This window comes from Aotus nancymaae, unplaced genomic scaffold, assembly GCF_030222135.1.
Source record: "Aotus nancymaae isolate 86718 unplaced genomic scaffold, 86718_ANA_hifiasm-v0.15.2.pri h1tg000028l, whole genome shotgun sequence".
Classification (NCBI taxonomy): domain Eukaryota; kingdom Metazoa; phylum Chordata; class Mammalia; order Primates; family Aotidae; genus Aotus; species Aotus nancymaae.
This window is the reverse complement of record NW_026988441.1, coordinates 33,882,417-33,907,567: the sequence shown is the minus strand read 5'-3', so window position 1 is coordinate 33,907,567 and position 25,151 is coordinate 33,882,417. Positions and strand designations below refer to the sequence as shown.

Genomic DNA, 25,151 nt, shown 5'->3' with positions numbered 1-25,151 from the left:
CACGTATCTGGAGCTATGAGGTAGAAGAGGTGAATGTGGCCCCCAGTAAAAGAGCTACAGACTCCCACTCTTCCTACCACAAGTTCAGTTTTTCAAGGTTTACTAATACTATTAGACCTTTGGTCAACTCCCTGAGCTCTGAAATGGTCACTTGTCAATTTGTCCAGCTTTAAAGTTGCTTTTTGGGGAGGAAATTTGCCCACTTCCTGATTTGGCTTTAGCCAGAAGTCTCCCTCCTCTTTTAATTCCAGGATATCTACCAGCTCTGGTTTCTTGCCTAAAATGTCGGTGTGATTACCACGTGTTTATTCCAAGTGATCTATAAAATCATTTTTTGTGATCCAAGGGACATTCCATTGGCTTTTCACTGGAATGATATAACAGATTAATTATAGATAATATTTGTAAAGCTTTGTAGCAGTTCCATTACAGATGAGGGAACAATCCACTGTGGTGTATTTGTATGATTTAAATGGGGATATAAAAATAGCTTAAGGTAAGGAAATTCATTCATGTGTATTTTATCAATGTGTGTTATGCAAAATCCCAGTGAAGGCTGGAAAGCCATACGTGGCACAACATTAATGCTTAAACAAGTTCATAGATAACTTTCAGTGAAATGAGAAACTTATTTTCGCCAGTATTATTAGACATATCGTAGATGGTTGAGACTTGTCCGTAAAGCTGGAAGTAAATTACAAGCAATAAATATTGAAAGTTGGCTCTAAGACATTTAAGGTTGGGCGTGGTGGCTCATGCCTGTAATTCTGGCACTTGGGGAGGCTGAGACAGGTTGATTACCTGAGGTCAGGAGTTCGAGACCAGCCTGCCAACATCATGAAACCCTATCTCTACTAAAAAATACAAAAATTAACTGGGCATGGTGGCAGGCTCTAAGATATTTAATATGTAGGAAATCCAAGAGAATTAACTGAAAAACTGCTTTAGTAGATTAGCAGAGAATAAATCTGTAACGTTCATTGTGTAATAGGGGGTTAGGAGGGATATAGAATCTACTTCTAATTAGTAATAAAAGTACAAAATACCCTGAGATAGCCTTACAAAGAAGTGTTGGGGTGGGGTGCGGTACCTCACACCTATAATCCCAGCAGTTTGGGAGGTCGAGGCAGACAGATTCTTGAGCTCAGGAATTTGAGACCAGCCTGGGCAACGTAGCGAGTCCCTGCCTTTACCAAAAATATAAAAACATTTAGCTGAGTGTGGTGTTGCACGCTTGTGGTCCCAGCTACTCGAGAGGCTGAGGTGGGAGAATGGCTTGAGTCCCGGTGGTGGAGGTGGCAGTGAGCTGAGATAGCGCCACTACACTCCAGCCTGAGTGACAGCAAGACCCTGTGTGCCCCCCAAAACAACAACAACAACAAAAAATGATTTACTGAACATTAAAAGATATAGCTGGTGTGGTGGCATTTACCTGTAGTCCCAGCTACTGGGAGAGGCAAGAGGATTGCTTGAGCCAGGAGTTTGAGCCCGGACAACATAGCAAGACCCCATATCTACAAAAATTTTTAAAATTTGAGTTGGGTATGGTGGAGCATATCTGTATTTCTAGCTACTGGGGAGGCTGAGGCAGGAGGATCACTTGAACCCAGGAGTTTGAAGCCGTCTGGGCAACATAGCGAGACTCCCGTATATTAAAAAATAATAATAAATAATTTAAAAGGAAGATGTAAATAACAAACATCACAGATTCCAGGATAGGTAGAGGAGGCGAGGGCTGCTAGAAGATCACTTACTTCTAAAATGACATTCTTTCCATGGGAGCCCCATCCCCCCTTTGTGGGGGATGACCTGAAATGACACGGGCTTGTCTCTTGGTAGGAGGAGGAGGAGGAGCAGCCACAGGCAGCGCAGCCTCCCACCCTGCCCGTGGAGGAGAAGAAGAAGATTCCAGATCCAGACAGCGACGACGTCTCTGAGGTGGACGCGCGGCACATCATTGAGTAAGGAGTCCCAACATGCACTGTTGTGTGCCAGCTTCCTGTGAGGTGACGCTGGTGGGAGTAGCTAGAATCCCAGCCTGTCACGAGATGACATTCAGCACTGTCCAGCCAGCTGCCACTGTGGAACCACAGAGACCAAATTTGTTTACTTCACATTTTATATATTTGATAGGAATTTAATAGAACAAATGCATTCACAGGTTCACCACATGCTTATGAGGTACAGTTGGGTGTGCGGCAGAAACCCTCCCCACCCCCCAGTTCCCTCCCTGTCCACTACCCTTTCTGGGGAAACTTTCGAGCCTTGTGTGTCATCTTCCAGAGATGCTCTATGCATTAGCAAGCAAAATGTGCATATTTTTGTCTTTATTTATTTATTTATTTATTTATCTTTTTTTTTTTTTTTTTTTTTTTTTTTATTTATTTTTTTTGAGACGGAGTTTCGCTCTTGTTACCCAGGCTGGAGTGCAATGGCGCGATCTCGGCTCACCGCAACCTCCGCCTCCTGGGTTCAGGCAATTCTCCTGCCTCAGCCTCCTGAGTAGCTGCGATTACAGGCACGCGCCACCATGCCCAGCTAATTTTTTGTATTTGTAATAGAGACGGGGTTTCACCATGTTGACCAGGATGGTCTCGTTCTCTTGACCTCGTGATCCACCCGCCTCGGCCTCCCAAAGTATCTTATTTTTTTTTTTGAGACGGAGTTTCGCTTTTGTTACCCAGGCTGGAGTGCAATGGCGCGATCTCGGCTCACCGCAGCCTCCACCTCCTGGGTTCAGGCAATTCTCCTGCCTCAGCCTCCTGAGTAGCTGTGATTACAGGCACGCACCACCATACCCAGCTAATTTTTTGTATTTTTAGTAGAGACGGGGTTTCACTATGTTGACCAGGATGGTCTCGATCTCTTGACCTCGTGATCCACCCGCCTCGACCTCCCAAAGTGCTGGGATTAAACGCGTGAGCCACCGCGCCTGGCCTTTTGTCTTTATTTTTTATCTTTATTTTTTTTTTGAGACGAGGTCTCATTCTGTTGCCCAAGCTGGAGTGCAGTGGCACAATCTCGGCTCACTGCAACCTCCAGAGGTTCAAGTAATTCTCCTGCCTCAGCATACCGAGTAGATGGGATTACAGGTATGCGCCATCACACCCAGCTAATTTTTTTTTTTTTTAAATGGAGTTTCGCTCTTGTTGCCCAGTCTGGAGTGCAATAGCATGATCATGGCTCACTGTAACCTCTGCCTCCCAGGTTCAAGTGATTCTCCTGCCTCAGCCTCCTGAATAGCTGGGATTACAGGCATGCACCTCCATGCCTGGCTAATTTTGTATTTTTAGTAGAGATGCGGTTTCTCCATGTTGGTCAGGGTAGTCTCCAACTCCTGATCCCAGGTGATCTGCCCGCCTCAACCTCCCAAAGTGCTGGGATTACAGGCATGAGTCACCGCGCCTGACCACCCAGCTAAGTTTTTGTATTATTATTTTTTTTTTGAAATAGAGTCTTCTCTGTTTTCAGGCTGTTATGCAGTGGCGCGATCTTGGCTCACTCTAACCTCTGCCTCCCAGGTTGAAGCGATTCTCCTGCCTCAGCCTCCCGAGTAGCTGGGACTACATGTGTGCGCTACCACACCCAGCTAATTTTTGTATTTTTAGTAGAAATGGGGTGTCACCATGTTGCAAGGATGGTCTTGATCTTTTTGACCTCGTCATCTGCCTGCCTCAGCCTCCCAAAGTGCTGGGATTACAGGCGTGGGCTACCACGCCTGGCAATTTTTTGTATTTTTAGTAGAGATGGGGTTTCACTGTGTTAGCCAGGATAATCTTGATCTCTTGACCTTGTGATCCGCCCACATCAGCCTCCCAAAGTGCTGGGATTACAGGTGTGAGCCACTGTGCCCGTCCATTTTTTGTATTTTTAGTAGAGATGGGGTTTCAATGTGTTGCCCAGGATGGTTTTGATCTCCTGACCTCATGATCTGCCTGCCTTGGCCTCCTAAAGTGCTGGGATTACAGGCGTGAGCCACCGCGCCCAGCCATTTTTGTGTTTTCATTTACATACATGTCTCAAGTGTACACTGGTGTGCACCTTGCTATTTTCACTGAACCTTCCCTCTCAGAGTTAATCCTGTGTTCGTGCAGAGTGCTCCCAGTCTGGTCTTCAGTTGGCAGAGTCTTACAGCGTTATGTTATGTTCACATTTTCTTAGCCTGTCCTTTGGTGGCAGGCATTTAGCTTATTGTTCTCATCTTTTGCTCTTGTAACATATCACAGTTAACACACTAATCTCATTATTGCTTATGGGAAGGAATTAATGGATTTTATTCAAAAGCAGGAGTGGGCTGGGTGCAGTGGCTCACGCCTATAATCCCAGCATTTTTGGAGGCTGATGCAGGCGGATCACTTGAGATCAGGAGTGGCCAACATGTAGACCAGTGGCCAACATGGTGAAACCCCATCTCTAATATAAGTCCAAAAATTAGCCAGGTGTGGTGGTGGGCACCTGTAATCCCAGCTATTCGGTAGGCTGAGTCAGGAGAATTGCTTAAACAGGGGAGGACAAGGCTGCAGTGAGCCTAGTTCACACCATTGCACTCTAGCCTGGGCAACAGACAGAGAGTCTGTCTGAAAAAAAAAAAAGCAAGAGACGATCGAGGGTATTACATACACTATAGATATGAAGGCAAACACCAGAACGAAGATAGAATACTTGGAAATCAACAGAAGAAACATACAGGGGAACAACCCACTAAGCTAAGAAAACAGAACCCACTATGAACGGTTTGTAAGAGATAATAACAGAAAGCATGGCATAAAATAAAAGATAAAAGTTAGATCATACATATCTAACATAGCAATAAATTTAGGTAGTCAAAAGTCACTTTTTTTGTTTTTTTGAGACAGAGTTTCACTCTGCCACCAGATTGGAGTGCTGTGGTGCGATCTTGGCTCACTGTAACCTCTGCCTCCCGGCTTCAGGAGATTCTCCTGCCTTAGCCTCCCGAGGAGCTGGAACTATAGGCATGTGCCACCATGCCCAGCTAATTTTTGTATTTTTAGTAGAGATGGGGTTTCACTATGTTGGCCATGATGGTCTCAATCTCTTAACCTCATGATCTGCCTGCCTCTACCTTCCAAAGTGCAGGGATTACAGGTGTGAGCCACCTCGCTTGGCCAAAGTCACTTTTTAAAGGAAAAATGTGGCCAGGTGTGGTGGTTCACACCTGTAATCCAAGCACTTTGGAGGCCAAGGCGGGCGGATCACCTGAGGTCAGGAGTTCAAGACCAGCCTGACCAACGTGGTGAAACCCCATCTTTTAAAAAAAATAATAAAAGAAAAGAAAAATGTTCAGTTTAGACCACAGAATTGCCAACATTTAACAATTCTGGTTTTGTATGTATCTGCTCAGCCTGTGTTTCTTTTCACCTTTAGTCTCGTGAATTGTTATTAGAAAGGTGGGTTATATGATAAGCATCTGGCTAGATGCAGCGTCTCTTTCTGTGCTGTGGCGAGTGACAGCATTTTTTTTTTTGAGACAGAATCTTGCTCTTTCATCCAGGCTGGAGTACAGTGGCTCGATCTCAGCTTACTGCAGCCTCTGCCTCCCGGGCTCAAGTGCTTCTTGTACCTCAGCCTCCTGAGTAGCAGGGATTACAGGCATGCACCACCATATCCAGCTAATTTTTGTGTTTTTTTTTGTAGTAGTAGAGATGGGGTTTCACCATGTTGGTCAGGATGGTCCCGAACTCCTGGCCTCAAGTGATCTACCGCCTCAGCCTTCCAATGTGCTGGGATTACAGGTGTGAGCCACTGTGCCCATCTGAGTGACAGAATCCTAGTTCTGTGGTGTGCAGTCGGGACCCAGAGCTCCCAGGAGTCCAGTCTGGGTCCCTCAGGCTTAGCGTGGGCTGTCCTGTCTGGTCTCACACTGTCTGGCTGCACCTGTGTGTATGTTACAGTGCAGGCCACAGGTCATTCGGCAGAAAGGGTTACTCCACAGAGTTTATGTCAGGAACGAGTATGTTGTCACAGGTGGGAACGTGAGTCCTCACCTGCCGCTTCCATCTCACTCCCAGGAATGCCAAGCAAGATGTCGATGATGAGTACGGCGTGTCCCAGGCCCTTGCGCGTGGACTGCAGTCCTACTATGCTGTGGCCCACGCTGTCACCGAGAGAGTGGACAAGCAGTCGGCACTTATGGTCAATGGTGTCCTCAAACAGTATCAGGTGAGGTGTGGGGTGGGGAGGCCGCCACCACATAGCTGCCTCGGTGCAGGTGTTACCAGGTGGTGGGGGGTGCGGACTTCAGGCAGACCTGAGTTTGCCTTCTGCTCTTTGTCTGTGGGCAATGCACTCTTCCTCTCTGAGCCTCAGTTTCCCCATGTGTAAAGCAGAGATGTGGTCTGGTAGGTTAGCTGCCAGGAGGAAGTGAAACTGCAGAAAGTCAGTGTCTACTGGGTGCCTGATGGGCCAGGCAGAGTGGGAGCCATTTACATGGCAGGGGCCGCAGAGATGGGGCCACCTGAGGTGCAGAGAGGTGCAGCAGCTCCTTAGCATCACACCGCGCGTAGGGCTCATCCAGGGCTGGAGCCAAGGTCTGGGCATCTGCATGCTCAGGACAGGTTACCTGAGCTCTGTGTGGTGTGAAACGGCGAGTGGCAGGAGGTTAGCACTAGGAGCTGGCAGCCCTGGACTCAGCTCTTTCTTCTGGGGTGAAGTCCTGTGTGAGGGTGTAAAGACAGTGCATCTGAAGCTTTTCACCTGGTCCTGACTTGGAACAGTCAAGAAACAGAGCTATTCGTGGAGTAATGCCTCTTAATGTGGCCTACCTCCCGAGCTCATTTACAAGGCCCCACAAGACAACCAGTATAATTCCAACAAAAGAACAGGTTGGGAATCCCTGTTTCCCAGCTTTCTTTCCTTTTTTTTTTTTTGAGACGGAGTTTCGCTCTTGTTACCCAGGCTGGAGTGCAATGGCGTGATCTCAGCTCACCGCAACCTCCACCTCCTGGGTTCAGGCAATTCTCCTGCCTCAGCCTCCTGAGTAGCTGGGATTACAGGCGCACGCCACCATGCCCAGCTAATTTTTTGTATTTTTAGTAGAGACGGGGTTTCACCATGTTGACCAGGATGGTCTCGATCTCTTGACCTCGTGATCCACCCGCCTCGGCCTCCCAAAGTGCTGGGATTACAGGCGTGAGCCACCGCGCCCAGCCTTCTTTTTTTTTTTTTAAACAAGAGTCTCTCTCTCTGTTGCCAAGGCTGGAGTGCAATGGCATTACTGTGACCTCCTCCTCCTGGGTTCAAGTGATTTTCCTGCCTCAGCCTCCCAACTAGCCGAGACTGCAAGTACATGCCACCACGCCCACCTAATTTTTGTAATTTTATTAGAGATGGAGTTTCACCATGTTGGCCAGGCTGGTCTCAAACTCCTGACCTCAGGTTATCAGCCCGCCTTGGCCTCCCAAAGTGCTGGGATTACAGGCGTGAGCCACCGCACCTGGCTCCAACTTTCTTAAAGAGAACTCTCCAACCTTTTGTGCTAATATCAACATGCAATCTACGCATGTGCCTATAGTTCCAGCTACTTATGAAACTGAAATGGGAGGATGACTTGAGCCCAGGAGTTGAAGATGGGCCTGAGCAACATAGTGAGATCTTGCCTCTACAAAAGTATTTTAAAAATTAGTCAAAACTGATATGCTGATCCGTAGTGAGATAGTCCTTGTTAATAGCCACTGCACTCCAGTCTGGGCAGCATAGCGAGACCCCATCTCTGTAAAACAACAATGAAACGAAGGCAAATCTCATGGTCAGTGGAGTTTTCCAAGAGTCCCATGCAATTAGAAGAATTAGAACTTGGCTGGGTGCAGTGGCTCACTGCACTTTGGAAGACTGAGGTTGGGTGGATGACCTAAGGTCAGGAGTTCGAGACCAGGCTGGCCAACTTGGTGAGACCCTAACTCTACTAAAAATACAAAAGATTAGCTGGATGTGGTCGTACATGCCTGTAATCCCAGCTATTTGGGAGGCTGAGGCAGGATAATCGCTTGAACCTGGGAGGCGGAGGTTGCAGTGAGCCGAGATCGCACCACTGTCTTCCAGCCTGAGTGACAGAGTGAGACTCCGTCTCAAAAAAAAAAATAATTAGAACTTGACCAGAACTTACTTCCTCAAGCCATTATGAAAATTTCCAAATTTTCCTTCCTAACATTATATTCAGTTAGCAAATAGTCTTCTATTTGATACCTGTATTTCAGGAAGCTCCCAGGCTTTGGAAATTTTCTCCCTTAATCATGAAATGATGGTTAGTCCGTGAATTCCTCACTAAGTCACCCTGAAGCCCTCATGGTTTCCTGAGTGCAAGTGTCCTGTGGTGTGGGCAGGTTTCTCCTGTGTGCTGTGTGGGTCATTGTCAAGCAGGAACAGGCGGACAGTGTAACAGTTGGAATGAGCTGTTCAGATGTGCACCAGAAATGTTACACACACCCATCATTAGCACAGTCACTCTGCAGTTTCATAGACGTTATTGCTAAGGATGAGGCTAATCGATAAAGGATGGGGTTGGTTCAGAGGAAATACACTCGGTAAAGGCAGTCGTGGGTGGGATGTGGCTCGGGCAGAACTCGTGGTTGGTGGTGTTGTCTGAGTCTCTGAAGTGTGGGGAACCCTCTGGTGTCCAACTCAGCCTTCAGTCCTGGCGTGGCCGTGTCTGTCCTTGCAGATCAAAGGCTTGGAGTGGCTGGTGTCCCTGTACAACAACAACCTAAACGGCATCCTGGCCGACGAGATGGGCCTGGGGAAGACCATCCAGACCATTGCGCTCATCACGTACCTCATGGAGCACAAACGCATCAATGGGCCCTTCCTCATCATCGTGCCTCTCTCGTGAGTACCTGGCGCCAGCAGCACCCCATAGGCCACTCACATGCTCCTGTGTTCGTTAGTTTGCCACAGTAGAATACCACAAACGAGGTGGCTTAATGACAGAAATTTATTTTCCTGGAGGTCAGAAGTCCAGGTTCAAAGTGTCAACAGCATTGCTTCCACCTGAGGCCTCTCTCCCTGGCTTGCAGAGGCTGCCTTCCCTGTGTCTTCACGTGGTCCTCCTTCTGTGCGTGTCTGTGTCCTCATCTCTTCTTATAAGGACACTGGTGAGATTGGATGAGGGCACACCCTAATGGCCTGTTTTACCTTTACTGCCTCTGTAATGGCCCAGTCTCCAAGCACAGTGTCATCCTGAGCTACTGGGGGTGAGGACTGCTACACCAGCCTCCGGGGTGTGCACAGCTCCACCTGTCACAGCCTGCCTCTGGATCCAGGAGCAAGTGAGGGCATGACTGAGAGTCCCTTCCACGCCTGGGGAGACGTGGGGTCCCTCTCCTGGGATGTCCTTGGTGTCCTTTTCAAGTCCCACAACCAGCAAAGTCCACATAGGGGAGTCGCAGGGGACAAGAATGTCACACTAGAAAAGTAGGGTGAGGCCATTTAGACTCCACTGAACAAGCAGTTTCTATGTGCAGGGCACCAGAGTGCTTGGGCACATCCCAGCTTGGCCCAGGTGCTGGGACTTGGTGGGATCTGGACACCCTAAGAGGCTGTCACTTGCCACTGCCTGGCTCCTCTGGCCTTTCTCTCCCAGCAAACCGAGAGCTCACCCCCACCCACCTCTCTGGACGTCCCTCTACGCAGCTCAGTGCCTGCACCAAAAGGGGGAACTGCCTAGGGTTTTCCCAGAAAGTCCAGGGCTGGCTTTTACTGGTCCAGTTCAGGTCACATGTCCAGCACGCAAACAGTCACTGGCCTGGGGATTAGTCTGCTGTGATTGGCCAGACCTCAGCACGGCACTTGGTCTGGCCTTAGAGCACAGCCCCTAACTCCAACCAGGCACTCACTGGGACCAGTGCTGCTGCACGTCAGCAGCGCACCCCCATCTGCAGCAGGCTGGCAAGCTGCATGTCCATGCCCCAAGCTCATGGCAAAATGGCCTTATGCCTGTAAGACCTCTGGGCCCCATGGGTCCCACTTCCATAGGGTGGGCCTGACTCCTGACCATTGCAGGGAAGACTAGAGGAAAGGCGAGGGACCCCAGAACCCTCCTAGGTTTACCATGGAGCCATTTCTTTGTTTTGTTCCCTGGCTTCCCACATGGCATGAAACAGACTGCCCTGGAGGAGCAGGGCGTCCTGGCCACAGTGCTGCAGGTGGCCTCACCTCCCCTCTTGCTTAGACTCAGACTGCTGTAGAGTTCCCTCTCGCTGCACCTCCCTGAGCTCTGTCCCTTGTCTGTGTCTGGATGCTGTTCCTTACAGCTCCACCCACCTCACTCCCAGCTCTGCCTTTGCCCCTCTTCCCCCAGAGGCTGATGGGTGCCGTCCTTTTCAGAAGTCTCAGATCACTGTCTACTGGAATGGCGCTCTCCAGGGTGCTGTTCTGCAGCCTTGGGTTTTAGTTGCTAATTGTTTTGCTTTAAATTTTGTTTTCTTTGTTATCTACTTACAGAAGAAATTTTTTTTAAACTTTTCATTTTGAAATGATCTCATTCTTTTTTTTTTTTTTTTTTTTTTGAGATAGAGTCTCGCACTGTCGCCCAGGTTGGAGGGCAATGGCATGATCTCGTCTCACTACAACCTCCGCCACCCAGGTTCAAGTGATTCTCCTCAGCCTCCTGAGTAGCTGGGATACAGGCATGTGCCACCATGCCCAACAAGTTTTGTATTTTTATTTTATTTTATTTTATTTATTTATTTATTTTTGATTTTTGTATTTTTAGTAGAGTTGGAGTTTCACCATTCACCATTTTCGGTTAGGTGGCTGATCTCGAACTCCTGACCTCGTGTTCCACTCACCTCGGCCTCCCAAAGTGCTGAGATTACAGGAGTGAGCCACCATGTCCGACCAAAATGATCTCATTCATATAAAACATTGTAGAGTTTCTGTAAAGAATTGCTATGCACCCTTCACCCATCTTCCCAATTTTTTCATAACCCCAGGACAATTATGAAAACCAGGAAAATAACATAGACATAATTCTATTAGCAAACCAGAGGCCTTATTTACCAATCTTGTCAGTTTTTGCGTGAGTGGCCTTGTTCTGGTCCAGGACTCCACACGGTCATGTCTGTGGCAGTTCCTCATTTCCTCTTTGTCCTTCTCAAGCTTGACACTATTGTTGGACCTTTGGTAGACTTTCCTTCAGTTTGGGTTTGTCTGACACGATCCCAGGGAGTGATGTCACGCCCTGCTTGATGTGCCTTTGGGGAAGGCATGTGATGTTGAGGCCTCGGTCTCTCATGCCAGGTACCTGCTGGGTTTCCCGCTGTAAACCGAGGATTTACACTTTGTCATTAATAACTATCGCTTGGGAACGCACTTCAACTTTATGTGAATATCCCATTTCTGTTCCTAGTTTCTCCAATAATTTTAGCATCTGTCCTACTATATTTTGTGTTGCTATAAAGGAATACCTGAGGCTAGATGTTAAAGAAAAGAGCTTTAGCCGGGTGCAGTGGCTCACGCCTATAATTCCAGCACTTTGGGAGGCCGAGGCAGGTAGATCACCTGAGGTCAGGAGTTCGAGACCAGCCTGATGAACATGGTGAAACCCTGTCTCTACTAAAAATCCAAAAAAAATTAGCCGGGTGTGGTGGCGCATGCCTGTAATCGCAGCTACTCAGGAGGCTGAGACAGGAGAGTCACTTGAACCAAGGAGGCAGAGGTTGCAGTGAGCCAAGATCGTGCCATTGCACTCCAGCCTGGGCAACAAGAGTGAAACTCTTTGTCAAAAAAAAAAAAAGGTTTATTTGGCTCATGATTCTGCTGGCTGGAAGACTGAGCATCTGGTGCGGGCTTCAGGCAGATTCTACTCCTGGTAGAAGGCAAAGGGGCACCAGTGGGGAGAGATCCCGTGGGGGGAGAGGTGAGGGAGATGGGAGTTCCAGTCTCTTTTTAACAATAGCTCTCACAGGAGCTCATACAGCAAGATCTCATTCATCCCCCAGTCCCCAGTACAGTACAGGCCATTCATGAGGGTTCTGTCCCCATGACCTAGATGCCTCCTACAAGGCCCCACCTCCAAATCAGATTTCAGCCTGAGGTTTGGAGGCGCCAAATACCCAAACTATAGCAGCAAATGTTGGATAAGTTTTGCCTGATAAAGTAATAGGATTTGCCAAATACATGGTTACCTGTTTCTATCCGCCCTTCTCTACAAATTAATTGGAATTCCACTGTTAGGAAGAGCTGTCCCTTCTTCCCCATGTGCTTGTTTGGGTAATTATTATAGGAGTGTGGACTCACAGGCACAAACATGTATTTCATTGCTTCACTTGTTTCAGATCTGGCCTGGGAGAATTCTCCCTGGAAGAATAGTGTTTCCTCTATGAATTTATTCTGTCATTTCTTAATATGAGTATGGACCCATTGATATTTATTTTATACTCCAGGCTTTGCACCAGTGCTGGGTTTTTCATTTTCTGGCTCAAATTCATCCAGCTTTGGTCTCTGGGAACTCTTTCAGTTTGCTCCTCTGTCCTGTGACACGCCCCCAGCATTGTGGTGAATTTCAAGGACTTTCTTGCTTTTTGGCACCAAGAGATGCTGCACGCTCATGTAGTCCATTTCCTGCCCTCTCCCTGGAGTCAGCCATTTCTCCAAGGAGCCCTGGTTTCCCCTCTTATTGGGAACCAAGACCTGGGTCCTGGATGGGCCCGTTGCTTCTGGGGTGTCATTGCTCCCGGGCTCTCTCAGTGGTCAGCTCTAGGAGATTCGTGTCTGCTGCCTGCATGCTGATGCTATGTGCACACCCATCTAAAAGGTGTTCTCTGCCTCGTCATCTGTTTCTGTGTTAAGCTGAACATGAGTTCATGCTACTGTCTGTGGCTCTGAGTGAGGACCACTGGTTCCTTCTCACACTTCCACCCTGTGTCTGCCCATTCTCAGCATTCTGGACAGTACTTTCAGAGTAGTGAGCCCATACCCCCAAGAAGCATCTTGACCCACTAGGGTGCAGGCTTTGGGGCCAGTTCCTTGTGTCTTCAGGCCTCCAGATTTCAGTCAGACTCCATTTCCAGGGGGATGGAGGTCAGCTCCTTCCCCTGCTTCAGTGAGGTTGTGTCGTGGGTGCGCCTGCAGTCTTTTCACATTGCACCCCACCTGGGCAGGTGTCCACACTGTGGAGCGTCAGCTCCTGTGTGCCAGAAGAGGGCCCGCGCCCTAGGGAATGTTTACAGTGTACAGGCTTCTGGTCATGTCAGACCTCTTACTGGGACTTGCCGCTTCCTGCCATGAGCTGCTTGTCCTGCCTCTGTTTGGACCTCCGTCTCCGACTCAGTTCCCTCCTGACCCTTGCTCCTGGCTCTTCTCCCTCCACTACAGATACTCCCCATACCTCCGGCTTCTCCCTCGGTGTCCTGACTGTCCCCATCACTCCAGGGAGGTTTTGCTGTTCCTAAGTCAGTGGAAGTGCGGGGTCAGGCCCAGTAGCTCCAAGATGCCATTGGGGACCCAGCCTCCCCCAGGTTTCTGTCCAGTCTTTCTTGGGTGACTCCAGCCCTCAGGCTCTTTACCTTGTAGTTACAAGAAGACTGCACTGCCTCCCTTGCCTCATCCAGGTTCCAGCAGAGTGGGCAGGGCAAAGGGCAGCGGAAACGCATGGCTGCTGAGTCCCCTGCTCGCCACGCTCTTTCAAGAGCTGTCCCCAGCCTTCACCACGGCTGTGGCGGTGTTGGCCTTGCCCCTGGCAGTCAGTGGCTGTGGGTTTGCACAGTGAGCCATTGATGAGAGACTAGCGCTTGACTCTCACTTCCTTGTCCCGTCAGAACGCTGTCCAACTGGGCGTACGAGTTCGACAAGTGGGCCCCCTCCGTGGTGAAGGTGTCCTACAAGGTAGGTCACAGCCGCAGAGGTTTCCTCTCTCTTGCTGCGGTGCATGGCGTAGGCGGGGCAGGAGCACGGAGGTGCAGGTGGTGGCGGGTGGGAAGTCCACACATACCTCTGGATGGTGAACCTGGGGAGAATGCTGGGTCCACAGCCTGGAACTCCAGTCTCATAGGTCTGGGATTTGGGACTGGGCAGGGACAAAGCGCTCATTGGGGGAGGAGGCAGGAGTGAGTGTGGTGGCCAGCACTCAGAGGCCAGCTTGGGAGACTGAGATGGGGACTTGGCAAGAGAGGAGCCTGTCAGCCACCAAGAATGCGCGGATGGCGATGCATGCCCTGTTGTTCCCCCAGGCCCCGGCCGCCGCTGGCCTGTGCTGCTTCCTCTTCTTCCTGCGGTGCATGTTCTGTATGGTGAGGTCTGGGATGGGCCAGCGGCCCTGCCAGCACCTTTCCTCATTACCTCTGGTGAGGATGAGCCTTCCCACCATGTCACTGGACAGCTGCAGGGGGTGCCTGTGCCTCTCCACCTGGCCACCCGGCCCCAAAAGCTGAACTGTGTATCCTGCTTCACTTGCAGGGATCCCCTGCCGCAAGACGGGCCTTTGTCCCCCAGCTCCGGAGCGGGAAGTTTAACGTCTTGCTGACGACGTATGAGTACATCATCAAAGACAAGCACATCCTCGCCAAGGTAGCGTGTCCTCATGGGAAACCCCAGGCCATGGGTCACGTGCTTCAGGGGCTGCCGCCTGACCACGATGCTTACATGTGTGTCACGCTGCCCATCTTCTCCAAAGCCCTTACAATAACTTCCTGGAGTGCCACCTGCATGCACGTGAAGACAACTGTCCATGTAGGGGAAGGGCCCAGGTGGGGCGACCTAGGGTTTACGTCCCTAACTATCTCCAGCCTGGCCTGTGTCAGGCCCAGAATCTGGGACCGTCTACACAGAAGCCAGGGCGTAGAAGCCGGGTTGTAGAAGCTGGGGTGCTCTGCCTTCTCTCGGGGCTTCTGCCCAGAGAGCCTCAGCACCACGTCACCTCCTGATCCACCTGCAGGGTCCCCGTGGGGTCTTGGCCAGGCTGGCCTTGTGTCCTGCTGTTTCTCATCACCTTGGCCATCCCTCCCTGTGGCCCTGGCTTCTCACCACAGGCTGTGGGCTGAGATTCAGCATGTGGAGGAGAGCTTGAAGGCCCAGCATCATGACTGCCTGTTGGCCTTGGGCAGCTGGGTCGGGCTGTTCTGTGAGTGTCCTACTGGCCTGGGAGCCTCTTCTGGGATGAAACTGTGAAGGGAATCCTAGCGTGGCCATCAGTAATGACTGAGAATATGCCCTGGATAGAAAACATAGTCCTCTGCCTTCAAAACTCGTGCTCCTCATTTGAGAAGGGGTTGCCCATAAAGATGTACCTCGTCTCATCCCTAAACATCCAGCTAAGTGAGTGTTGAACAGTAGAGAATTTTTTGGGTTTTGGTTTTTTTTTTCTTGAGACCAAATCTCACTCTGTTGCCTATGCTGGAGTGCAGTGGTGCGATTATGGCTCACTGCAGGCTTGATTTCCTGGCCTCAGGTGATCCTGCCATCTCACCCTCCTGAATAGCTGGAACTATATCCAGGTGCATGCCACCACACCCAACTAATTTTTTAAATTTTTTTTGTGGAGATGAGGGTCTTGCTTGTGCTGCCCAGGCTGGTCTCAAAACTTCTGGTCTCTAGCAGTCCTCTCACCTTGGCCTCACAAAGAGACAACTGTGCCCGGCCTAATAGTAGAGTTCTTGACCCAAGGATGGAGAGATGGAGGAGCTGTTTACGGGTCACCCTGCCTCTCAGTGCTTGGCTACAGTGACAATGCTGGGGCTTTCTCTTTTTTTTTGGGACAGAGTCTCATGGCTGTCACCCAAGCTGGAGTGCAGTGGAGCAATCTCAGCTCACTGCAGCAACCTCTGCCTCCCAGGTTCAAGCGATTCTCTTGCCTCTGCCTTCCAAGGAATGGGTGCTTTATCCCTGAGCCAACAAGGGAGGAAACTGAGGCCCAGGGTGCTGGGTATCCCATGTACAGGCTCTTCCCTCAGGCCTGTGCTGCAGGTACTCCTCTGCAACTCACCCCTGCTGACTGTACAAAGCCAGGCCCTTCACAGGCCCAAGAACCAGGGTCTGGAATCCCCGTGCCTCCTGCCCATGGCTTAGTTGATGTCATCGCCCTGTAGTGGGAGTGCTCCTTGAGTGCGGCCACTGCACCCCCTCCCGACCCGCATGACCCTGTATGTTGTGGCGTGGCCCCTACCCCGTGGATCACACATTCTGAATCACAGCCTGCTCGTTGGAAATGTACCTGTCACCAACCCAGTCTCCCTGAGACCCTCCACACCAGCAGGACAAACCCCAGTCAGCAAGATGTATCTTATGCCAGAATGTACTGCCCATTTTTCTGTGCTGTAGATTAATATGCATGATTCTGGGGGAAGCAGAGGACTTTTTGCACCTCACTTTGTTCCCCTGACATAGTCAGGGGTCATGGGCCTGTCTCTACCCAGGCTTCCTGAGGCTTCGTTGTGTGGCTTGAACTTGGCGAGTCAGCCCCGGGGGGCGCTAGGCCTGTGCTCTCCAACCAGCTGTGCTCTTCTACCTGGAGCCTTCCTGGCTCCTGGGCACAGGGTGGGCGAGTCTCCCCCTGTGCTGGACCACCTGCTGCCCTGTCTCCTGATTGCCTGCTCTGGGGCCCTCAGATCCGTTGGAAGTACATGATCGTGGACGAAGGTCACCGCATGAAGAACCACCACTGCAAGCTGACGCAGGTGCTCAACACGCACTACGTGGCGCCCCGCCGCCTGCTGCTGACAGGCACGCCGCTGCAGAACAAGCTCCCTGAGCTCTGGGCGCTGCTGAACTTCCTGCTGCCCACCATCTTCAAGAGCTGCAGCACCTTTGAGCAGTGGTTCAATGCACCATTTGCCATGACCGGGGAAAAGGTGGGTGAGCCCAGCTGTGCTCACGCTTACGGTTCTGGGTGTAGCCGACTCTGGTGGTCAGAGTGCATCAGAGCGCGTTGAGCACCTGCTACAGCTGGCTGGGCCTGTGCTGGGTACCTGGCGAGAGTCCATACCTGCATGGAGCAGGGGAGCCCCGGCACCCAAGGCTGGGCAGCCACAAGGGCCCCAGGGCAGCAGGGCAGAGGTCATGACAATGAACCTGAGTATGCTTGGGGCGTCTTTGACCCTGTGCTCCAGGTGCAGAGAGGGTACAGTGAGGAATATGACCCTGAGGCAGCTGTGGGTCCAGCAAGGGTGTGAAGAGCACAGCTGGAGGCACAGCATCCTGTAAGCCCCTTTAGGTGCCCTCAGAACTCACCCTCAGGGCAGTGAAGCCCTCAGAACTCACCCTTACGGCAGTGGGAAGGTTGGAAGATGGCGGTTAACGGGGCCACATGGTCAGGTTCTGTCTTAGGTTGTTTTCATAGAGTGCTGTGGCTGGTCTGTCTCAGTGTCTGGGTGGCACCATCAGCCAGACTGTGACCCGGCAGCTTCATTGATGAGCAGTCCCACACCAGCACTGATCCCTGAGCCTAGAGCCCCCCTTGCTGTTGGAGATTGAAACGGGAGATGGGCTGTGTTTCCTGCTGAGGGCTTTAAGTAGCCAGACACTGAAGTGTGGGCAGAACTACAGAGATTACCTCAAAGTGTCCTGCCTGGGATGGCTGGGCCCACCCCTTTCTTCCCACCTTAGGTCCAGGGCAGCTAGGGCCTCATTGGCCTCAACTCCATGAGTTCTCTGCCCTCTCGGCTGCTGGTCAAGGCAGAGACCTTTGTGACGGAGAAACCAAGGCTTTCCCCAAATCCTCATGATAAGGGAGTCCCCAGTTTTTAGACTCTTGAGAACCCCACACTAAAGGCCAAGATCACATGCTGCAGTTTTGTCACTTTCTGAGCTGAGCAAAAGCTCTGCCAGGAGATTACCTGGGAAACCATATCAGAAGGAAAGTTCAGGCATCACCTCACTTTCCTTTAACTTTTTAAATTAAAACACACTTAAAAGTTAAATTTCTTAGTAGAGGGGTAGGTGTCGTGGGAAGTCAGGGTTTCTTTCACCTGGTTCCACCCAGGCTGAATGAAAGTCCCTGCAGGATCCCAATGGTAGAGCCCTCCCTGTGAATCACCTTCTGTAAGCCCCACGTGGTCAGCCTGGCCCCTGCTGTGCTCCCGGCGTGAGCTGGGCATGGGGTGGGTTTTGCGGACACTCCAGTGTGTGTCACTCGTGGAGAGGCAGCACGCCTGCTGCCGGGGGTCTTTCTGGTGAGGCACAGGGAGCAGGGTGCCCTGGGTACTGCGGTTCCATGTCCCAAGAATTCTGTGGAGGGAATCAGATCCTCACAGTTTCCTAAGGAAGAGGATGCCCTGCTGGGCCCCTAGAAAGCATAAGGCAGTCTGAAGAGCCACGTGCTGACGGCAGGGTCACCCACGGGACCCTGTCTACTCTGTCCCTGCATCCGCACCTTCTAGTGAGACCTCTGTCGCCCTCCTTTGGAGGTAACACGTGTTTCTCCTGTCTTGGGGGACTCCAGGTGGACCTGAATGAGGAGGAAACCATTCTCATCATCCGGCGTCTCCACAAAGTGCTGCGGCCCTTCCTGCTCCGACGGCTCAAGAAGGAAGTCGAGGCCCAGTTGCCCGAAAAGGTAACGGAGTTTCGAGGGGAGCCACCGGGGAAGCAGCCTCACGTGGGGGCTTTCCCCAGGGCTGGGCGTGCTCAGGCCCTCTTCCCACAGTTCTGGGCCCGTCCCGGTCAATCCAGCTTGGTGGTGGCGATGGCGCTACTGGGTCTGTAAAGCCCTATGCTGCTGTTCTGCCGTAGGGGTGAAAAAGCACTCATAGGCTCACATAGCTCATGATAGGTGAGAGCACACAGTCCCACTTCCTGTCGGGGGCCAGGTGCCTGCATGTGCTTTCCTGGCCACATTGACAGGGGCCCCCGGCTCCCTGTCATGGCTCTGGGTTCTCAAGGCCTGCTGCAGCCACACCCTGGGGCCCAGTCCTCACAGTAAGACCCATGGACTCAGGGTCCCTGGCCGCAGTTGCCCCTCTTGCCCTTTCTTTCCTGGACAGCTGTGGAGAGGCCCCGGAAGGTGGCCAAGGAGCCTTTTCTGGCCCAGGATCCCCCTGGTGTCTCTGCCTTGTCCAGATCTTACCTCTTCTCCCCACCTTGGGGGCTTCTAACTCTCACCCCTATATGCCCTGGTCAGAGCTCATGTAACAGGGCCAGGGGATCAGGGCTGCGTCTGGGTGGGGGTCAGGCCTCAGGCCAGCTTGGGTCCTCATGAGCATCGCATGTCCCCTGCAGGTGGAGTACGTCATCAAGTGCGACATGTCTGCGCTGCAACGAGTGCTCTACCGCCACATGCAGGCCAAGGGCGTGCTGCTGACTGATGGCTCCGAGAAGGACAAGAAGGTGGGCTCTGGAGTCCCCCAACTGCATTCCCCTCCGGGTGTCCAGGCGAGCAGCTTGACAGGCAGGGCAGAACGCACTCTGACCAGCAGGGCCATTTGCCTCCTCGTTCTCGTTGAGGCCTGACCTGGTCGTGATCCCCAGGGCGTCTGGTCAGCCCTGGTTATGATGGCTGGTGGCCCGGGTCCGGACATACTGACTCAGCTGCTGGTGGCTTTCCCTTTGCTTATGAAACTGGCTCCTCCTGCAGTTGGCAACCTGGGCCCCACACTAACCCCAGCAGGGTTAGAGCGTTCTAGAATGCCCCCCTTCCCAGCTAGGAAGAGCAGCCTTTGCAGCCGAGGCTCTGAACCCCTTCTCTCTGTTATTAAGTGAAGCAAAGGAACAGGCTGTCGCCTTCAGGGCCTGTGTGAGAATCCCAGGCCCCACCTGCCGGGCTCTCCTCACCACAAGTGAAATTGTCCTCCAAGGGAATGCACCAGACCCCTTGATTCTGTCCCCAAGGCCTTGACTTCGGCCTGGCATTGACTTTGGCTAAGACGTTGTGTCTGGGCCCCTCCTACCCTGAGCTGAGCAGTAGTGTATTCCCTATTCCATTCCCAGCCCAAATCACGCACCCCCCGACCCCCGCCTCCTTCCTCACCCTGGAGCCCAGGGAGCCTCCTGAGTCATGGCTCACCTAGCTGAAACTCTCTAGGGACCTCCACAATGCCCAGGACAAAGCTGGCATAACACAGCATCGGGTACTCTACCTCAGCATTTTGCCAGTCTTGTTTCTGTCCTGTCCGTCTGCCCTCTGTTGTGCCAGGCAGTCCTGTGTTTCCCCGGGCTTGTTAGGGGCCTCCAGGCCTCCAGCCAGCCATTTCCTCACTCTTAATTGCTGTGCCAAAAGCCACTGATCCTCATGGCCCTTCTCCCAGCACCTACCCATCCACCAAACCCACCCCACCCTGCCCTGCCCTGCCCCAGGAGGGCAAGACCCCATTTGGGACCCTCTCATCTGCCTCCCAGGGCAAAGGTGGCACCAAGACCCTGATGAATACCATCATGCAGCTGCGGAAGATCTGCAACCACCCCTACATGTTCCAGCATATCGAGGTGAGCCCACCGCAGCCGGGACCTCAGGGCCTGCTTCCTTGGGGCTCCCGCGCAGAGCTGGCTTGCTCCTCCCGGAGAGCTCTTTGCAGTAGACTTGAACCTTTTCATTAGGTAATGCCTGGACATCTGTTTGTTGTTTGGTCTTCACTTCGCCAGTACTTACAGAAAGAATCCCAGCAGTTAGGGCGCAAGGTGCAATAGGAATGCAAGGCCCTGAAAGCTCACCCTCAGAGAACAGGAGCATTTGGAGACTTCTCTGGGGACGTGTCCCCTCAACCCCAGTGGGGTCCTGCTGCGTCTTTTTGGCACACTGGCTTTTTTCACATTGCAGGGCGTCAAGAGTCACCATCCTCTTCAGTGAACTCTTTTGGGTCATGGTGCCTTTGAGAATCTGGGTTCTTAGAAGCATGTATGTGTTCGTGTTTCTTGGTGTAAAGTGTTGGGGTCGTTGGAGACCCTGTGATACCCACCAGGAGAGCCCTCTGGGCAGTTTGAGCACCCTGAGCGTGGCCGTGGCCCCATGCTGTCCTTGTGTGTTCATGGTGTGAGGAGTGCTGTACTGCGATGTCCTTTCCTTCACTGGAGGGGCATGAGGGAAAGGTTGTCAGTGGACTGAGAAAGACGGTTTTGGCATCCAGGTGTGGCCTCAGAGCTGCAGCAGGTGAATGCTGAGCGCATGGTGCGGGGGCTCTGACTTCTGAGCACCAGAGGTGTGTGCGGACCGCAGTGGGGCCCGGTGACTCGTTCCTGTCTGGCACTGACCCCTCTCTCCTTCCCTTTCAGGAGTCCTTTTCTGAGCACTTGGGGTTCACTGGTGGCATCGTCCAAGGGTGAGAAGCTTCCCAACTGGGTGGGGTGGGCAGGTGGTCCACACAGAGGTTTTCTGTCGTTTTGTTGGCTTTATTGTTGCTGTTATGTTTGTCCAACTTCAAAAGCAGAAAATTTAAAAAATACAGAAGAATCCAAAGCAAAGAATACAAACCTTTTTTTTTTTTTTTGAGATGGAGTTTCATTCTTGTTGCTCAGGCTGGAGTGCAATGTTGTGATCTTGGCTTATCACAACCTCCGCCTCCAGGGTTCAAGCATTTCTGCCTCAGCCTCCCGAGCAGTTGGGATTACAGGCTCCTGCCATCATACCCGGCTAATTTTTTTTGTATTTTTAGTAGAGGCAGGGTTTCACCATTTTGGCCAGGATGGTCTCGAACTCCTGACCTCAAGTGATCCACTGGCTTCAGCCTCCCATAGTGCTGGGATTACAGGTGTGAGCTACCGCACCCAGCTAGAACACAGATCTTTAGTGCTCAGAGTGCTGACCACTATTACCCCAAGAGACAGGATTTCTGAGGCAGACCTGGCTTACAGCTTCCACTCTACTGCCTCCAAGTTCTGACTCTAGACAGCTTTCCTAACCTCTCTGAGCCCAAACTCTGTTCACTGGTATAGAGGCACTCTTTACACTGTGTGAGTGTTTTCTATAGCATGCCCTGTAAGGTGCAGCCCAGACTCCTTTAAGCCCTTAATGGATGTGGATGCTGTCTCTGGAGTTTCACCATTACAAAGAACCTTGCTAAAAACATTCTTACGCTGAAGCCTCCATTAAATTCTCCTGGGGCATTAAGCCATTTGCAAGAAGAGAGGCACTTAATGAAAACATAACACTTTTTTTTTTTTTGAGACAAAGTCTTGCTCTGTCGCCAGGCTGGACAAACTGGGGTGCAGTGGCACGATCTCGGCTGACTGCAACCTCCAGTACCTTGGTTCAAGCGATTCTCCTGCCTCAGCCTCCTGAGTAGCTGGGATTATAAGCATGCACTACCACGCCCAGCTGATTTTTGTATTTTTAGTAGAGACGGGGTTTTACCATGTTGGCCAGGATGGTGTCGATCTCCTGATCCTGTGATCTGCCTGCCTGCCTCAGCCTCCTAATGTGCTGGGATTACAGACATGAGCCACCGCCGCCTAGCCAACAAATTCTTTTTGATGTGTTTTTTTATACTGAGTTGTGTAGCAGGGTCCTGTACACCTGGGTTGGAGGCTGGAGGCCTGGCTTGGGCATGTGATCAGCCATTTCACGTTGTTCCTCTGCCAGCCTCAGTTTCTACATCTATAAACCAGGGGCTGTTGGCTGGAGGGAATGTGAGGAGCCAAGATGGCCCTTCCTCCCAGGCCTGGCAGGGCATGGGTACCTCCAGTGTGGCATTTGCTCCTTGGGCTTCTTTATTGGGTGAGAGGATAAGATCTGGCTTCCCAGAGCAGCCCTGTTCCCACCCCCATGTTGCCCCGGCCACGTGACTCACAGCGCCTCCTTTCATCCTCATGAGTGTCTGGGTTAGGTGAGAAATACATGTGCCACCCTGGTGATGCGCCTTCCAGTGAGGGTGGCTGGGCTTATTTCAGTTAGGGGAAACGGCTTTGCTGAAGCTTTGGGTGGCGTCTGCTTTGGAAGCCCCCTCTGTGCCCTTGAACCTGGCGCCCGGCCTGGAGGCGGGTGATGCATTTCCTGCCTTGCCCGCCTGCAGGGTGCCGAGTTTAACATCCTGCGCCTTCTCTCCCGCCTCCCTCCACACTCCAGGCTGGACCTGTACCGAGCCTCGGGTAAATTTGAACTTCTCGATAGAATTCTTCCCAAACTCCGAGCAACCAACCACAAAGTGCTGCTGTTCTGCCAAATGACCTCCCTCATGACCATCATGGAAGATTACTTTGCGTATCGCGGCTTTAAATACCTCAGGCTTGATGGTGAGTATGAGCAAGTGAGACGTTAGTTGTAGGATTTGTCATTGCGGCTGCCACGGAAGCTTCTTGCTGGCATGCCCTCCTGTGAGGCAGGGTGAGGCCCAGTCGCTCTGGGTCTCTCGGCCAAAGTGGGCTCAGCCTATGGCTGAGCATCTCGGGCACTCGGCACTGGAAGGGGCCCTGAAGGCATCGGGGCTGGATCAGATGCCGGATGTCTTGACTCCCGGATTGACAGACTGCAATGCTGGGCACACTGGGGAATGGGTGCCCTACACTGTTTTAGCTGGAAGTGACAGAATTCCATACCATGTGGACATAGGGGAACAAAGCACCGATAGGCTCACATAGCTCTAACCCCAGGGGTTAAACATGCTTCAGGCACAGCTGGATCCAGGTGCACAGGTGATGTTGGAGAGACTTTTCTCCAGCTCTTGGCTCTGCCTTCTTCCATCTTGACTTCCCTTCCATCTGCTCAGTGTCCCCAGCAAAGGCAGGTCCCAGGCTGGCGCTCATTTAGCTGCTGTGAGCCACATGCCCATCCCTGGGCCATTTGTAGCAGCCCAGTAGCTGCCACCTTGCCACAGGTCAGGCCTGGAGCGGGAATCAGACTCTGGCGAGCACGGAGGGAGGGAAGCAAGCACTGCCGGGCAGGAGCAGCAGCTGCTGTAGAGAGGCTCTCGGCCCGGCCCCCTGCCCTGTGGTCCAGCTGCCATAGAGCCGTGTGTATTTCTGTGCCCGCCTGCCCCAGCACACGGGAGGTCCGGGAGGAAGAGGCTGAGGCACCAATAGAGCGAGGGACATGTGGTCTCGCAGTCCCAGTGGGTCAGGGAGGCCCTGGAGTGAGTTCTCTGCTAGAGAACTAGAGTTACTAGAACGGGGCTTGCTAGAAACACGAGCGTGAACTGCAGGGACAGACACGGCTCAGCTGGTCCGTTGCTCCCTACACGACCTCCCAGAACCTCTGTTGAAGCTCCTCCGCAAGCTCTGTCTCTCGGTAGGACACTGCAGACCTCTGAACACCCTTCCCACTGATCACTCGGACCTGTGCTTTCTGGGCCGACCTGCGCAGGCACCACCCGAAGTGTGCCCTGTGTGGCCCTCCAGCCCGCAGCTCCCCCGGGGTTCTGTCCAGGCCCACTCTACAGACACAAGTCTGTTGCAGGGGTCTCCCCAGCTTGCCTTCTTTCTTGGGGGCTTCCCACTGCTTTGAGGCTGAAAACCAAAACCCTTCAGGGCCACCCCCACCTTTTGCTCTTCTTCGGTCTCTCCAGTGGTTTCTCCCGTCCTTGGGCAGGACAGGGCTTCCTGAGGGCCAGCCTCTGTCTATGTCATGTCCCTGAGTCCCACCCATCCCAGTGCCCTATGGCTACTCCATAAGGACAAGGACTTGGGTCAGTTCAACCACAGCTGTGCTCTCTGCCTGTGATGTGGTCATGGCCACAGAGACAGATAATCCATTGAGAGTGGAGGAGGGGCAGGAGCTCAGGGAGTCTCCTGAGACTGCATCTCCCACCTGTGGGCTGGCGTCTGGGAATTGGGCGGCCCCTCTCCTCAGCCCCTCCTCCAAGCTGGGGTGCTAGGAGCACATCTGGAGCCTGAGAGAGGGCGGGATGGCAGGGTGATGGCCAGGCTCCTGTGGGCTTCCACACTGTGCCTGGGCACGTGTAGGCCGGTGTCAGGAAGTGGCCAGTTTTTATTTCATCACCAAAATGACTTCAGTGTTCCAAGGGCACCTCCATCCGAACTCCCAGCAGCCCAGGGAGTGTTGACGTTGCCTTAATGCCCAAAACACTGAGGGCATGTCACCCAGGAGCGCTGTGCTGGCTCCTTGACTTGGGTTTTCTGGGGCATGGGGACACTGATCCCGCCAGAAGGGACATGAGTCCCATGCTGTTACCTGTAGAGGATTTTCTTTGTGAATCACAAAACCTTTTGAGACAGGGCTGAAGGCAGGTGCACCCGCAGTCACTGTCCGCCCACACCCAGGTCCTTTGTGTTTTGGGCGGCGGTGTTGCCAGCATTGGCCGCTGTGTCTCTGCTCCCCATGG

At 52.2% G+C, this 25,151-nt stretch overlaps 1 protein-coding gene across 9 annotated transcripts in view; it reads left to right on the top strand.

The window, feature by feature from the left end:
- The window catches only part of SMARCA4 (SWI/SNF related, matrix associated, actin dependent regulator of chromatin, subfamily a, member 4), a 92,518-nt gene that overhangs the window by 42,103 nt on the left and 25,264 nt on the right, over positions 1–25,151 (top strand). For all 9 annotated transcript variants that reach the window (XM_012436084.2, XM_012436088.3, XM_012436091.2 and 6 more), the window contains 11 exons: positions 1,840–1,961; positions 6,030–6,180; positions 8,678–8,841; positions 13,773–13,839; positions 14,410–14,520; positions 16,557–16,799; positions 18,389–18,502; positions 19,165–19,272; positions 20,281–20,367; positions 21,151–21,197; positions 22,940–23,106. In XM_012436084.2, coding sequence (XP_012291507.1) covers positions 1,840–1,961; positions 6,030–6,180; positions 8,678–8,841; positions 13,773–13,839; positions 14,410–14,520; positions 16,557–16,799; positions 18,389–18,502; positions 19,165–19,272; positions 20,281–20,367; positions 21,151–21,197; positions 22,940–23,106 — 1,381 coding nt within the window. The remainder of the gene's footprint in view (positions 1–1,839; positions 1,962–6,029; positions 6,181–8,677; positions 8,842–13,772; positions 13,840–14,409; positions 14,521–16,556; positions 16,800–18,388; positions 18,503–19,164; positions 19,273–20,280; positions 20,368–21,150; positions 21,198–22,939; positions 23,107–25,151) is intronic.